At 40.4% G+C, this 15,207-nt stretch overlaps 1 protein-coding gene across 9 annotated transcripts in view; it reads left to right on the plus strand.

Moving 5' to 3' along the window:
- tfec (transcription factor EC) overlaps positions 1–15,000 on the plus strand; it is a 52,869-nt gene extending 37,869 nt beyond the window's left edge. For 2 of the 9 annotated variants that reach the window (XM_040152372.1, XM_040152379.1), the window contains exons 3-9: positions 6,661–6,912; positions 7,715–7,816; positions 9,845–9,965; positions 11,107–11,163; positions 11,294–11,369; positions 12,298–12,445; positions 13,713–15,000. In XM_040152372.1, the coding sequence (XP_040008306.1) occupies positions 6,661–6,912; positions 7,715–7,816; positions 9,845–9,965; positions 11,107–11,163; positions 11,294–11,369; positions 12,298–12,445; positions 13,713–14,189 (1,233 nt within the window). In that variant the 3' untranslated portion in view covers positions 14,190–15,000. Of the gene's footprint in view, positions 1–2,314; positions 2,472–5,334; positions 6,116–6,627; positions 6,913–7,714; positions 7,817–9,844; positions 9,966–11,106; positions 11,164–11,293; positions 11,370–12,297; positions 12,446–13,712 lie in introns of those variants that run through there. The other 7 variants (XM_040152414.1, XM_040152405.1, XM_040152443.1 and 4 more) reach the window with 7 other exon arrangements.
- Positions 15,001–15,207: the final 207 nt, after the last annotated feature.

Raw genomic sequence — 15,207 nt, forward strand, 5'->3', positions numbered from 1 at the left:
TTTCTAATCGATAACAAACTATTCTGACAGTTCTATCCATTGTCGACATCAAATTTGTAGCTCTAAAATGACTTAAAAATACCAAAGAAAAAGATGTTTGTTTACTAAGTAGCCTACCCAACTGCTGAGAGACTTTGCATCTTCTTTCCTTTTTTACTTAAACATACTATACTGTTTGTAATTCTACCCGCACAGACACACATGTGCATACCCAAATCGAAGTGCTGATACTTAAGAACAGTAAGCTGATGTTTACAATATAGGACATGCATTTAAAATCTGTATTAGGCCTCACACCAAATGTGCTTTTGGTGTGAAATATTAAATGTAAATCCAGTAAAATCATGTTTATTTACAACCAAACTCAGTAGAGTACCTTTTTCCGACAGGGTGTCTTTACTTTAAGTTTGAATTTTAATTACTTTTACACCACTGTCGAGGCAGACCATTTTCATAAATTCAATATTTCATCAAGGTAACAAGCACACACGCACACACACATTCTTACACAGTTTCACATGTAATCCAGTTAAAACTGCTGTAATATTTAATTCATATGTGAATCATTAAAAGTGCAGTGGTGCTGTGTCCATTATGCATTCCTTTTCTAGCAGGATAAAACAGTCCTCAGATGTGGGAGCTGCACTTTGAAGTGTTGTCTCAGAAGCAGGCCGACTCTTACAGGAAGTCCCTGATGTTTAATACATGCCATGCACGGGGACTAACAAAGGTGAGCACTTGTGGCTTACCCCAAGATGAGCCAAAAACGGCCAGCAAGGAATTTAGATCTGATAGACTGCTTAGACACAGCGGACATCAAATAAACAAGAAGCAGACAAATATACACATGGGTAATGGTGGTGTTCTAAGGGTATCAAACACTGTGATGTGTATGTACCAACAGAAACCTGAACATACACATTCTCAAAGACACAACATGTTGACCATCAAATTTAGACACAGGAACATAAATAATGCTCACCCCACCGGCTGACTGAGTACAGTACAGGCGATTAATTTGTCTGGTTATAACGAGAATACCATTTTGCAGAGATTACTGCACAAATATTGTAGTATGAAGACTGCCATTCTCTACATAATGAAATCAACTCACATGGACACGTGTGGGAAAAACTGCAATGTAACAGCTCAGAGGAGACGTTAAGATTATTGTGCATGACAGTGTTAAACTGATTCTTTAAAAACATAATCTGCACTGGCTTGATTTAACTGAATCATTGTGATTCGATTTGCTTTATTACATTCAATGTCCTCAAATTAAGCTCTGATGTGTTTATTAAAGTGTATCAAAAGATATAAAACCTTCAGTAACTGTTTGTGATCATCACTCAGTAGTGAGTATGAAACCGTGGTCTCAAACCTCAGGAAATGGCACCGTCCTGGATTACACTCTCTGTGTTAGCATTGCTAGCTGTAATGATAACACTTATACAGGTGACTAAGGTGCTAATAAAATGAAACAAATAGTTGTCACAATATTTGCTTTGACAGAAAGTTCTGAAATACGTTGATTTGTCCTGATAAGCCTGGTAGAATTTTAAAGTTGGACTCCACATTTTTGTATTCAGTAAGTCCTTTGCTTCAGATTTAGTTGACTGTTTTTATTATCTAAAGGTTGGGACTACAGGGAGGACTTGCATTGACCCGGTTAAATTTTGCTGTGTCCAGGAATTATCTGAGAGCCATTCTGGGAAGTCCTGCATTGGCCTTTGTTGTGGCCTGACAGTGACTGGGACATGATAACGAGCTTGTGTGAGTGTACTTCTGTGTGTTTTAGCATATTTGCACATCCAAAGATTAGATTTTTGAGCGTTTCCCTAGTTGAAGCCACGGCTGTGGTTTGACGGCTGAAAAGCCTTCCAAGGGAAGTGGGTGTCATGAAGATAACCTGGAAGAATGTGCTGAGCTGGGCTGGATGTTCTGCAGGCAGGAAAGTGTGGTGATCCACAAGCAGGAACTCACATTCGGTCAAGTTATTACATCCCTACACACACACACACACACACACACACACACACACACACACACACACACACACACACACACACACACACACACACACACACACACACACACACACACACACACTTCAACCCCCCTAACTGCCATCTGTATTTCTGCCTCTGTCAGGCCTTTCCCTGACCAAAGACACATGCACATACTAACACACACACAGGAAACGGCTCGAAGGGCTCCCAAATAAGCTGATGTGTCATGCCTTCCTTTGCAATATTTCTGCAAAAGCTCAGGAAGGAGGCTGCAGCACCTCTCTTCTTCTTCCTCTTCTTCTCCCCTTGTCTCGGTGAGAGATACTGCTGTAGCTTTGACAGTTCTTGTTCTTCTGTAAGAACTAGCAGCTCCTGTGGTGGGAGACGCTGCCACTCTGGGGAGCCATGAGTCGTTGTTGTGTGGTCAAAGTGATCACCTTCACAGAGATCCAACTTCTACAGGTAGGGGCAGCAACTCAGCTACAGCCCAGGGAAAACAGGACAAGATCAGATATAGAAAAGCATATGGGTTTAACAATGTGTGCATTTGCTTGTGTTTGCATGCAAGAAAGAAGGTCTGTGTTTTATAAAAGGCATGCATTTTCAACCAGAATAACTGAATAGCCACCGTGGAATGCAAATTTTGTGATCAGTTTGCTATCCCAGTCTTATCTTCCCTGACATTTCACAATCTAGGGTGTGTGGTTACAGCTATTTACTGGTTAGCAGGCTCAGCAAAAACACAGTAAGCAAGTCTGAGAAGGCTTTTTGTTCCACTTTCATCTTATCTCTGTAGATTCAAGATGGGAAAAACAAAAATTCTGCATTGCTACTGTATTCCGTAACTGTGTCAGTATATTGTAAAATACAGTGTTTTGGAGAAATGAATCCAAATCTCCTACTAGGTTGTGCCATAATTTGTACAGCTACTTAATGTCACCAACACCCGCTGTTTCATAAGTTGTTGGATTTTTCTGAAGTGAAAGGAGAACTTGGGCAAGAGTGATACTGAGTTAAGCAAGAGCCTTTCACTTAGAAGAAACACCTGTGAGTTTGTCTGTTATAGTGGCATTGTGAGTGCAGCATTTCAGTGGAACTAAAGAAATACACCTTTTAACTCTGAGGTAAAGCACAGCACTATTAAATCCATCTCACAAACAGAGGCTGAAGAAATCATGCTTTGACAGAATATATATCAAACTAGACTCTAAGAGATTAAGCATTGGGCATATGTTCCTGAAATCCATTGCTGTGTTTTTATCTTTTAGCAAAAATATTGCAAATTTAATTATAACATAATTGGGTATATAGAATTGCTGTAATATACTTAAAAGCTGCAGCTGCTTTGTGCACTTGCTTGCATGAATCAGATATATACTCTGTATAACTGCTGAAAAACATGTGATGAGGAGAGTAAAGCAGAGATTTTGTTGTTTGGTTTTGTTAGCCCACCGCATTCATGGGTGGTAAAAACTGTGTGTGTTTGTGTTTAAATTTGGGGTCTGGTTTTGCTTTCTTTATTTTACTTCTGTAATAATGATAATGAAGTTAGGAAGATGCAGCTGATGTCCTAATGACAATCAAGTTTATATGTTTTAAATGGATGCAGGAAGTACAAAACCAAACCGGACAAATGTTATTTTCGTATTCAAATGTTATGAAACATATTGAAGCAACTGTGCTGCAATAAATTGAAGGAATATACTAGAATACTGTATATTTGCAAAATTATTAGGGGCTGGCTAGAAAGTCAAATTGACAAATTCATTACTGATATCATTGCTCTGATATCAGTAAATTGTAAGTTTAAGTCTATGTCTACTCTAGGTTTGCATGTCAGGAATAACTGTGCAAAAGTGTGTGAGTGGAAAGTGAACCTGTGACCTCTTCTCTACCAGCACCTCAAACACTGCCTCAATTGTTGTAGCAGGTGCCTGTAGCCATATTGAGAAAGAGAAAAAGTGAAGTGTCTGGAACATCAGAATAGTCACAACAATCCCGAACTTGAGCCTCGATTGATTAGATTCTTATCTCATTCCTGTCCCATGTGTATGGTAGGCATTGATAATTTTCAGCATGTCCTCTTCACACATACACAGGCCTGCCATTGTCAGGGTTAGCTAGGGTGACTGAAGCACCATTACCTCTCAAATCTAATCAGATTCCCTTAAGTGGATAACAAGCATGTCTCCGGCATTTACAGTAGTGAGAACGCTGAAGTGAAACCAGGACAATCTGCTGTCACACAAAGCAGATGTGGTGTGTAGCAGTCTTGGCATCCCTCTTGCTATCCGTAGTGGAAAAAAAATGTTGATTGGCTAACAACTGGCATCTTGTTTGGCCTGGAGAAGTCAGATAAGAGCTCTCAGTTACTACTGACAAGTTGAGTATTGTGATGAGCCTGTTCTTAGTTAGGTGGATGAGTGGTGAATAAGGGCAGCTAGTCTAGCTGACGAGGGGAATTTAATGCTGAGGTTTAGTATAAAGTCTAAAGATGCTAAAGCTAAAAGTCCCTACGGTTTAGCAGTGCTGCGCTAGGTGACATCTGACCCAGAAAAACCTTCATTGCTGCGAGAAGTCTGAAAACTTAATGAGCTACATACTATCAAGTTAATTATTTAATCAATTCCAGCAATTCTTTCTGAGAGACTATAACTTTTGAGAGAAGATAGGATACATTCCTACTCTTAAGAATTAATAATTGAAATCACAAGCATTAAAACGCATAGCTGATTAACTGAATTCAGTCAGGGGTTTTGCTGCTACAGCCTCACTTGATTTGGCATGACCAATAGCTAACGGTGGCTAGCTAATTTTAGCAAACTTTAGTTAAATATAGCTGTATAATGGACATTACTGAGTGAGTTATCTTACTTTATGACTGTCACTAGTAACTGCAGTGCCCACTGCTCAGCAAAAGTCACACAGTCTCGCGAGATGCAAAATCATCATCTGTGATTTTGCTTGATAAATGACACCTGTTTTTAAGGTTAGGTAATGTGCTCTAAATTTGACACCATGATTTTGGGAGCAGATATGTAGAAGATAATCTGTATAAAATAATTTCCCTAAATTAAGTAATAGTAATAGTAATAGCATAGTCTGTTGAATATGCTACTACACCCACATTGTTGCTCATCTGAGTTTCTTCTACTTCCAACTTATTAGCTGAGGTCAGTCAAGGAAAAACTATCCATTTAGTGATTAAAAAAAAACAACAAAAAAAAAACGGTTAAGGCCAGCCCACAGTGCACAGCATTTTGACTGGTAATAGCATACTTTTGAGAGGAAGTTAAAAAAAAAATCTAGGTCATAGACACAACAACTGACAATACTAATGTTTTAAAATGTCTGCTAGCAACAATGTATTGTTATTATTATTGACTTATTTTAAAGGCCATAAACAAGTAAAGCAAGTTATAACACTGAGCTTTTTGTGAGCTCCAGACTAGTAAGTAAATTAGACATTTTTACGTGAGATGTCTGAAAATAGCCCTAAACTTAGAGTAATAGAGACCTCAAAATAGCTTTATAGCAGTTATTATTTGGGAAAGGAATAATACTAAACTGTCTACATTGAAACCACAGAATGAATGAAAAGGCTTGGTTAAAAATGGCATTAGAGGAGTTATTTAAAGCCCCCATGGGGAACAAGGGTCAATTGTGCTTCCACAACCCCTGGAGCAGGCAGCAGAGGACTTTGGGAGCTGACCACTGATTGGTCAGTGAGACAGAAAAGGGTGGGCCCACTGAATTAGTGATAGACGCTAAAGGCAGATATCCTGCAGTGATCAAACCCTGGGTGATCTGACAGTCCAGTGTTTGAAGTGATTATCATGCTACGCAACATAAAGGCTTACCCCCAGCTTTGGGCCTAATTAGTTCACTTAGGGCCCTTATAAGACATTGGTAGGGGACTGGAAGGAACAGAAACTCATTGAGGAGTCAGCAGATCAACAGGATAGCAGCAGCAGACCTGGATCCCTAAAACTGACCTGCTGCTACACTAAAACAAACCAAACAGAAGATTATCTGCTTTTCTGAGAATGCCACACTTAACTGATTGCAGTTACTACACGATGCGGGACGCAACCAGAGCTTCAAATGTAAGAATACCGAAATTAAGAAAAATTCTGAATTACTTGGTATAATGTTTTGTTAAACAGTGTCATGTTTTCTAATTTAACATATATGTAAGGCTTTCATTACTGGTAAGGCTATCTTGACTGCTGGCTGTATGTGCTACTGCATTTTAATAGAATATGAAACTAATAAAAGATTCTGCATTTGTTTGTCACCTTCAGTTCAGCTCTAAGGAAAACTTTAGTTATTGACCAGAGAGGACCTTAAGAATGAGTCATAATTCCCGTAAAGAAAGTTGCTACATGTGAGAAATGTGATTCAGTTTAATGTCAGTGTGAACTTATATTTTACAAATTATAGTGAGTGGATAATAATGGAAATTGTGACTCTCAACTATTTCTGTGTATTGAATGAGATTGCCTTTTCTCAAAGCCCACAGCCCCTGCATAGAACCCCTGTGCAGATTCTCTTAGTCAGCACTGTTTCAGTGATGTGAAAAACAATCTCCCACCTAATGAACTGATTTTCAATTCAGTCTAGTAACTGAATGGACTTGATTTTGCTGCAGGTACAGAGCCACCTGGAGAACTCCAAGTTCCACCTCCACCAGAGCCAGAATCAGCAGGTCAAGCAGTACCTGACGCTGGGCTCCAAGCTGGCCTCATCCGCCGGGCAGGGCCACGCGGTGCATCCACACGCCCCTGGCCAGCCACTGGCCACTGTGCCTATCATGAGGAATGGACACATGCCCTCTGTCAGCGACAGCAGCAACCCCAACAGCCCCGTTACCCTGCTCACTATGGCCAATCACGACAGCGAGGTGAGTTAACTTATGGAAAAAGGAAAAAAACTGAATGTGAATTACAAGGCTGCTGAATTTATGGAACTGAAATTGAGAAAACACAAAATGTGCCCAGTGGTGACTGGAGAGGAGTGAAATTGCAACAAAAAGATTTGAACCACAGACCGGATAAAATACAGATGAACTGTGGGTCATAATTTTTGTAGATTTCGCAACATTCTTGACATGCTTTCCTGTCAACACACTCTATTCCTGTAAAAAAAAAAATGTTTTTTTGTTTTTCATGGCCACTTGTAAGAGATTTGTTCTAGTCCCTCTAAATTCTTTCAAATAAAGAGAGATGAATCATGGCTGACACTTTGTTGGGATGGACAGTCAACATAAAGTATACTTAAAAAGCACCAACGACTATGACTAAATTCTCAACTGGACACGGTTTAAATCTCTTCAATGTAGAGTAGTTCCAACTAATCATCTAAACAAAGTGATGCCATTATTGATCTCCCTCTCCCTCTGATGTGCTCATCAATAACTTCAGACATGCAGTCTCTGATGAGAGAACCCTTTCAAAGGAGCAAACTAATTTAATAACAAATGCATGTTTTTCCCACCAACATTGCTAACTAATTTCAGAACACAGCGGCGGAGAACTTGTCTGTTACTGGATGAGTGTCTCGACAGTCCCTCCCCTTTCCTGTGTCTATTCTGGTTTGAATGTTGAGATTTCAAAAGATCAGACTTGGACAGTATTGAAATTCTGGTACAAACAGTAAATAATCAGTCTGTCCATGAGTACACTGAAATTACTGTTTTCTTTTAGTTTCCAATGGATGAAGTTATTGATGACCTAATTAGTCTTGAATCCGGTTTCAATGATGGGGGCTTGGATTGCATGGAGCCTAACATCATAATGCAAAACAATGTAAGTATGAATCACATTAACTACTGCTCTAATAGCTACACACTAACACTGTTTAAAAATGCTACACACTATCTATGGTCTGAAGGTCTTTGGTATTGATTTCTGCAACATATCCCTTGCTTGTTAACCTGTTATGCGCATTATGTGCACTAAGGTATATGTCAAGTTGGATTTCTTTATTAATGACTTCTCTCTTTTTAAGTTGAATTGGAACTTGGAAGTGAGGTTCCTCCACCCATACATTTAGGTGCAGGCTTGACTAGCTTGGGAAAAGGAGGACCTATCTTCGTTTGAGGGCAGCTTAAGTCTAGAGATGAGTCAAAGTTCATTGGGGCTTAGCAGCATTTCTCACATTACTCATACTAAGAAGTTTAACAATGAAGATTAAGTTAAAAAGAAGGATAATGTGGACAGAGGTGTGTGATTAATGACAACAGAAGAAGCTAAATTTGAAATAACTGTCTTACTTAGTCCTTTCTTGAGAAGACTGGAACTGGCTGCACAGACAAACACTATCAGTAGGATTCATAGCCAGAAAAGATTTCAAAAACTCTGAGCTACAATCTGGGACAAGGCAGTCCATGTGGCCAGTGAACACAGAAACACCTGGAGCAAGTTCAGAGAGTTTTTGGGATGGGAACACTGTGAATCTGGGCTAACTCCTTTAATACAGAGAGAGACACAGTGGCAACAGATACTGGGACACAGAAAGAATGATAGGGACGAGGAAAATATAAGGGGGGGGGGGGGGTTTGTTCCAGAGAGTTTCTGAGCCATTGGATTGGGCTAATGCATACACTCCCCATGGGCTTGTTCAGAAATGATACCATGCTTAAATGGATCAATTCATCCTAATTAGTCATACAGTACGATGCATCACGCCGTTTCGCCGTGTCAACACATCCAGGAACACAGACAGGAGAGGGATTGAAGTGATTACATTACTAGTAGTAGGGGAATTGTTACAATCTTTCATTTTGATAAGCACTTTTGTCTCCTCCTCCTCCTCCTCTTTCCTCCAATCTTGGTGAGATAATGAGAAAAAACGCACATGCAAACTAAACCAATGCAGATATTTGAAATGTCTGCAGTTTTCCCCTGTTTTGTTTCCTCAACTCCTCTCTTTTTCTCCTGCTCTCCATCCCCTCCCATCTCTTGACTTGACACGCAGCCTTATCACGTTCACCAATCTAGTAGTTAGATCTGAAAGACATGTCGTGGTTAAAAACCGCTGTGCGTATCTTTGAATCCATGGTGGCTTCTTTAGCATTTTCCCATAAATACACAAATGCGAATTAGACACACATGTGTGTCAGCACGCTATATCTTGACATCTCCCCCGTCCGTGAAAAGGCGTCATTATTGTAGAACTGATGCATGCCTTCCAAGACAAGAGGAGACCCGTAGGAAAACAGTTTTGCCTCTGTTCAAGCAGTTGACCTAGCTAGCCTTTTCATCTAATGGGATGCTATTTTCAACACAGAGCACATCTCTGTGTTAGGAACACTCTCAAGTGGAGGGGTTTTGAAAATGGTGGCATTAGCAGATCAAGATACAAAAAAGCAGCGGGGATTGAAGGGGTTAGATGGAGTAAGGCTGGAGGACAACAACCCCTTTACTGACCTAGTTTCAAAAAGGTTAAGACTTTGTTAAGTTGTTTTTTCTCTTTGTGATGCAAGATGAGGAGGCATTCTGAACATGGCAGAAATTCATGACCACAGCACTGGCTTTGCCTTGTCCTGCTGTGGCAGACATGTGGGTGCTACAGCTCCCTGTTGGGAGGTCCAGAGCTAGAGGCCTGGGGGCTGACAACCATCTCTGCAAGGCTGTGATCTCTCCACTTGCCTTTTGTCATTTTTTGTAAACGCTAAACAAAGCCACACAGCAGCTAAAAACAACTATTTGTGTTGTGGCTTTTGTTAAAGTGTGAAAGGCATCTGTGTTCATGTGCATGTGAAATGTAAATATGCTTTACCCGTGACTGAACCTTCGTTTCTTTTCTCTCCTTCTCCCCTCTCTCCTCCCTAGGTGTCCCTCAGTAGCAGCATGCTGGATGTCTATGGGGGTGAACAAGGTATGAACGCCCCTAATGGCGGAATGAGTCCCACATCTAACCCCACAAAGCTCACTGTAAAAAGGGAATACACAGGTATGAACTCATACCATAGCACTGATCAAACTAACCAATTAATGAGTTACCACAAGCTCACATTGCTGTAGAACTTAAAAAACACACAAAGTTCTGGTCATTAAAAGAAGGGACTTTGGGGAGTTATAACAAAAAACAACAGTTCTAAACAGTGAAGCTTTGGATAGAACACAGTGTACCTGTGTTACCTATAAATGGCAACACGTTCTGTGCCTCTATGTTTGCTAAAATCGAGTACAATTACATGTGTCTGGCAAACAGACAAATATGTAAGCTGATTTGTGCACAGTGACAAACACTGTCCTGCTTGTCAGTGGCTCTGTTAATAGGCCGTAGAAACGTGTAGACTTTTCGTCACAGTGCAAAAACAGAGGGCCCTTTAAGATATTTCTTATTAATGTCATGCATCAAGCAAAGAAGCCTAATTGATTTAGGAAATCGAAAGGATGCCTGAAGAACCCTCACTCTCAACAAGCAAATAAGTAAATTGCCATCTGTGTTCATTTGAGTGCTGGCGGAGAGGACAATGGGCTGTTACAGAGAGTTTAAATTGTCTTGATTGAATCAACAGAGACAAATTGGGAAATCCAATCTCAGGTCCCCAATTATGTAATTTGGAAGAATGTGAATACAAATATGGATGCACTGACATTTTTGTCCCTCTGCAAGACAGATTAGTGAATTTGCTAAACTGTCTTAATTATGGAGTAAGTAGCTTAATAGTAGTTACCATTTTTTTCCACAATGAGCTACAGACATGCTGGAGGGGATAAATTGGGCTCTTTCAGTGCGTGTGTGTGTATGTGTGTGTGTGTGTGTGTGTGTGTGTGTGTGTGTGTGTGTGTGTGTGTGTGTGTGTGTGTGTGTGTGTGTGTGTGTGTGTGTGTGTGTGTGTGTGTGTGTGTGTGTGTGTGTGTGTGTGTGTGTGTGCATAGAGGTCAAACCTCTGTCTGTGCTGAAGGCTAATGCATGGAAACTCCACATTCTAACTGACCCCAGCACTGAACTCCCTCAAAACAACTGACTGTGTGTCTCCTGACTAGACCGTTTGTGGTGTTTTGTGTTCGTTGTCTTTCAGTTTCTAAATTAGTGTGCGTTGCTAATCAATTTCGTTCCCCTTTGTGATTTATTTTTTTGACAGAACATGACACAAGGGTGATGGCCAAAGAGAGACAGAAGAAAGACAACCATAATTTGAGTAAGTGTCTCCTGCTGCCTTTCAACTCTCTCCCAGTTTATCATCTAAAAATGAGTTATGGCTAGCCTTTAGCACAGTAGTTGACAATGCTCTTATCATCTCTTGCTCTTTTTTTGTTCTGCTTACTTAGTTGAAAGAAGGCGAAGATACAATATCAACTACAGGATTAAGGAGCTGGGGACACTCATACCAAAGTCAAATGACCCGTAAGTTGCAAAATTGGAAATGTATTTACTGAAACAATGCCCTGCTTCTATTCACTTTGTCACTGAAAAAAACTGCAAGAAATTGTCTGGCAGGGAAGTGTATTAAATTCTAAGCACAAAGACACTCTAAACGTTGTTCATTGAATTCAAATGAGTACTCAAGCACATTTCAGTCATATTTCAAGGGTGCACTTGAACTTCCATTGTAGTCTACGCTCCAAAAGCTGTACATCCTCTCGCTGTGTCCCAGCAGTTCAGCTCAAAGCGTGAATGATGAGGAAAGGGTCAATGCAACGAAGCAGGCCACACCATTTGAATCAAAGTTTGAAGCACAATTGGAACATTGAGATGGTGTATGGATCTGAATTGAAATCCACCGGCCATTTTTCGCAATTGAACTTTGCTTCAAATTTAAATGGAAGGTTAGCGTTGTCATCTTGCCATTAAGATGGGATAAAAGAGATTATTAGCTGCTGATCAGACCAACGTCTCACTTGTGTGGAAAAGGACAATTTTACTGCAGTTCCCCTTTCCTTTTTAAAAAAGCAATAATATCTGCAAAAGAATGACTTGCACTCTAGCACCTTAAGTCCAATGCTTAATTTTTCCCCGTCTTCCTACTTAGCTCATTTTCCCTCACCTATTTTTACTCAAGGATTAATTTTACCGAACAAGGAGGTATGAGAATGGACTTTCCACATAGCTACTTAACTATTCTATTAAAATTCCCATTCAGTGTCCCCATGTAATGTCCAAGGATGAATAATTGCCCAATGTAAATCACCATTTCTTATTCATATCATAAAAGGGGTAAAAACCTCCGTGTTGAAACTTTTCCCCTTTTTTTTTTTTTTATTGTGGAGGATATTCTGCCTACATCAGTGGGTTCTGTGTAAAAGGTTATCTTTTACATTTCTCCTTTCTGCAGAGACATGCGCTGGAACAAAGGCACCATCCTGAAGGCCTCGGTGGAGTACATCAGGTGGCTGCAGAAGGAGCAGCAGCACGCTCGGGAGCTGGAGAGCCGACAGAAGAAGCTGGAGCAAGCGAACAGAAGGCTGCTGCTAAGGATTCAGGTAATAAAATACAGCGTTGTATGTGTTTAGTGTCTTTTTGTGGTATACTGAGTGATAAAACACATGGTTGAACCAATAAATCCCACTGGTGAGGAAAAAATGAAAAATGAGAAGGTGCAATGTTAAGCTGATAAGGAAAGGACTTTACAAAGTGAAGAAAATTCAATTCCTATTTTTAAGTAAGTGGTCCAAATTTACTTTAAGTATTAAAAATATATTTTTATTTAATTCTTTGTCCAGCCAAGGTGTAGACAGGCAAATTGGTCAAGATTATTTCACTTCTTTAGGGGAAAAAAAAGTTTATACTTGATGTCTTCACATGTCCCTCTAAAACGAAAAACAGTGTATTTCCTAATACGTGAACTCACTCGTTAGAAAGAAACAGTAGGCCAGTCAGCTCACTAATGTCTTAGCACTTAAATTCACTGATTCCCATTGCAACATCCAATTATACTTCCATTTTCACATTATTGAGTTACTTTCAGACTCCTGTTTCATTATACCAAAGATCGGTTTGGTAAAGACAGAGAGCTCAATGACTCCATCATCCCCACGTACTTCACACTTCAGATAATCCCCTCCCCCCCTGTGTTTACATGAGGTACTTACACTCCCTCTCACTGATTTAATCTCAGGGAGCTCGGTGCTAATTACCTCGTGAATAAAGACAATGACCTCAACTCTTTCAGTTGAAGTAAAAGCAGGTCAGAAATAGATGATAAGAATTAACAGAGTTGATGCTTGATGACACACGTGCAGATGTCAGCGAATACACTCAGACAAATTTGTGCACACACACACTGTTGTTTTTTATCTGAGTTTACCACAATGACGAGAGGGACGCAAAAATTTGTAATCATCTTCAAAGATAACAAAAATATCCAGGAAACCTTCACCACCGCTTACGATAAACGAAAAGTTAATAATGGTCAAACTAGGTTTTGTTTTGAAACTGATTGGTGATTAGTGCTGGTCACATACTCTGGGATAAGAACGTGTGGGAGAAGAGTGTGTGACAACACCAACACTCCCCAACATAACCTCAGTATGTAAAGATGTGGAAAAGGTGTGGTTTGGATTGTCCCAGTGTTACTCCATGCTATAATGTCATGGCAAATCTTATCATGATTGAAGACATTTTGGTATTCACACATTTTTAGGTGTTTATTCAGATCATATCTAGACTAACTGCAGTGAGTAAGCAGGTAATTTTCTAAACAACACTTTAGAAATTTATATAATCTTAATCATTTCCTTTGTTTTCCAGGAGCTTGAGATCCAGGCACGAGCACATGGCCTCCCAAACATGGCTACAGCCTTGGGGACAGCTGAACTATCCTCCCATCTCCTCAAACAACAACAGCAACAGCAGCAGCAACAGCAGTCGTCTCCCCAGGCCCAGCAGCCCCAGCAGCCGCCCCTCTACCAGGAGGACCCCAACAGTGACTACCTCCAGAGGATAGCTGTGGTGGCTGGGGTGCCTTCCATCCCCACTGCCAGCGGGCCGCAGGATCACATCACCAACGCTGACGGTTGCACCACATTCTCTGACCCGCTGTCCCACTTCACAGACTTCTTCAGTGCTACACTTAAGGAGGAACACCGGCTGGACGAGATCCTGATGGAAGACCCGCTCTCGCCGTTTGGCACCGACCCGCTCCTGTCAGCTGGCTCGCCTGGAGCTGCATCCAAGGACAGCAGCCGTAGGAGCAGCTTTAGCTCTGCCGGGGGTGACGACCTATAATGGGCCCCCCTATTCAGAACATACTCTTGTTATCTCCTCATGAAAAATCCCCAGTGTTAAAGGGCATACACGGAGCCTTTAAAAGACTGACTAATGGCTCTGGACATACAATAATTACCACTCGCAGGGTTGCCAGTAATTTAAATGACAGCTGACACACCTGACAGAGCCCCTCAAAGTGCCACCTGTATATAAAGTGTGTAGCTCTTGTTGAACAGGTGGGTGTTAGAGCTCCACTGGCCCAAAAGCTTGCATTCTCGAAAGCTCATGGGACCAAAAACATCCCAAGGACCTTCTGCTGCACCACCTGCTCTTTTTATCTTTACTACAGACAATGAATATGTTTCTCTGCCTCCCAGACAGAGCAGAAACAGACTCATAAGAAAAAGGGAGACATTTATCAGCCTTTATGTACATAATGTAAATGACCAAGTCTGCTGGGGTTTTTTTTGGTAAACACTGTGGTAGCTGTACACTGTAACATGAAAAATAATCACTGAAAACCTGTCCGTTTTTAATGCAGATACTTAAAATACTACTACTTTACAAAAGGATTTTAAACAGTTGCCATCAGGATTGTGATTGTATGATATGCCTTTTTCAAACTCCCAGTTTTGTCTTAAAAAAAAAACCCAATATGAACATGTAACTGATGTACTCACCACAATGCCTAACATGTCCTCAGTCTTGTCTGTCTTTTAAGTGTTTTTGTTAAAAAAAGTGTTTATGTATTTATATATGTTTTAATCCATGTATTCATAAAAAAGATATATATTATCTACCATGTTACCTCTTTTTCTTAGTAGGGGTGGGAAAAATATAATAAACCCCTTTTTTGATATACTTGATTTTGGCTTCTTGTTGTCATCTCACCAAAGACATCACTTACTCAAGGTATCTGTAAAAGGCCAAACACTGAAGTATGTTCCAGTAGAAATCTAAGTACAAAATGATCTTTATGGGCAACAACGGGACTTAAAACAGTGAACAAAGCCTGAAAAGTTTCCCAGTGGAAGGT

This window comes from Xiphias gladius, chromosome 2 (genome assembly GCF_016859285.1).
Source record: "Xiphias gladius isolate SHS-SW01 ecotype Sanya breed wild chromosome 2, ASM1685928v1, whole genome shotgun sequence".
NCBI classification, from domain to species: domain Eukaryota; kingdom Metazoa; phylum Chordata; class Actinopteri; order Istiophoriformes; family Xiphiidae; genus Xiphias; species Xiphias gladius.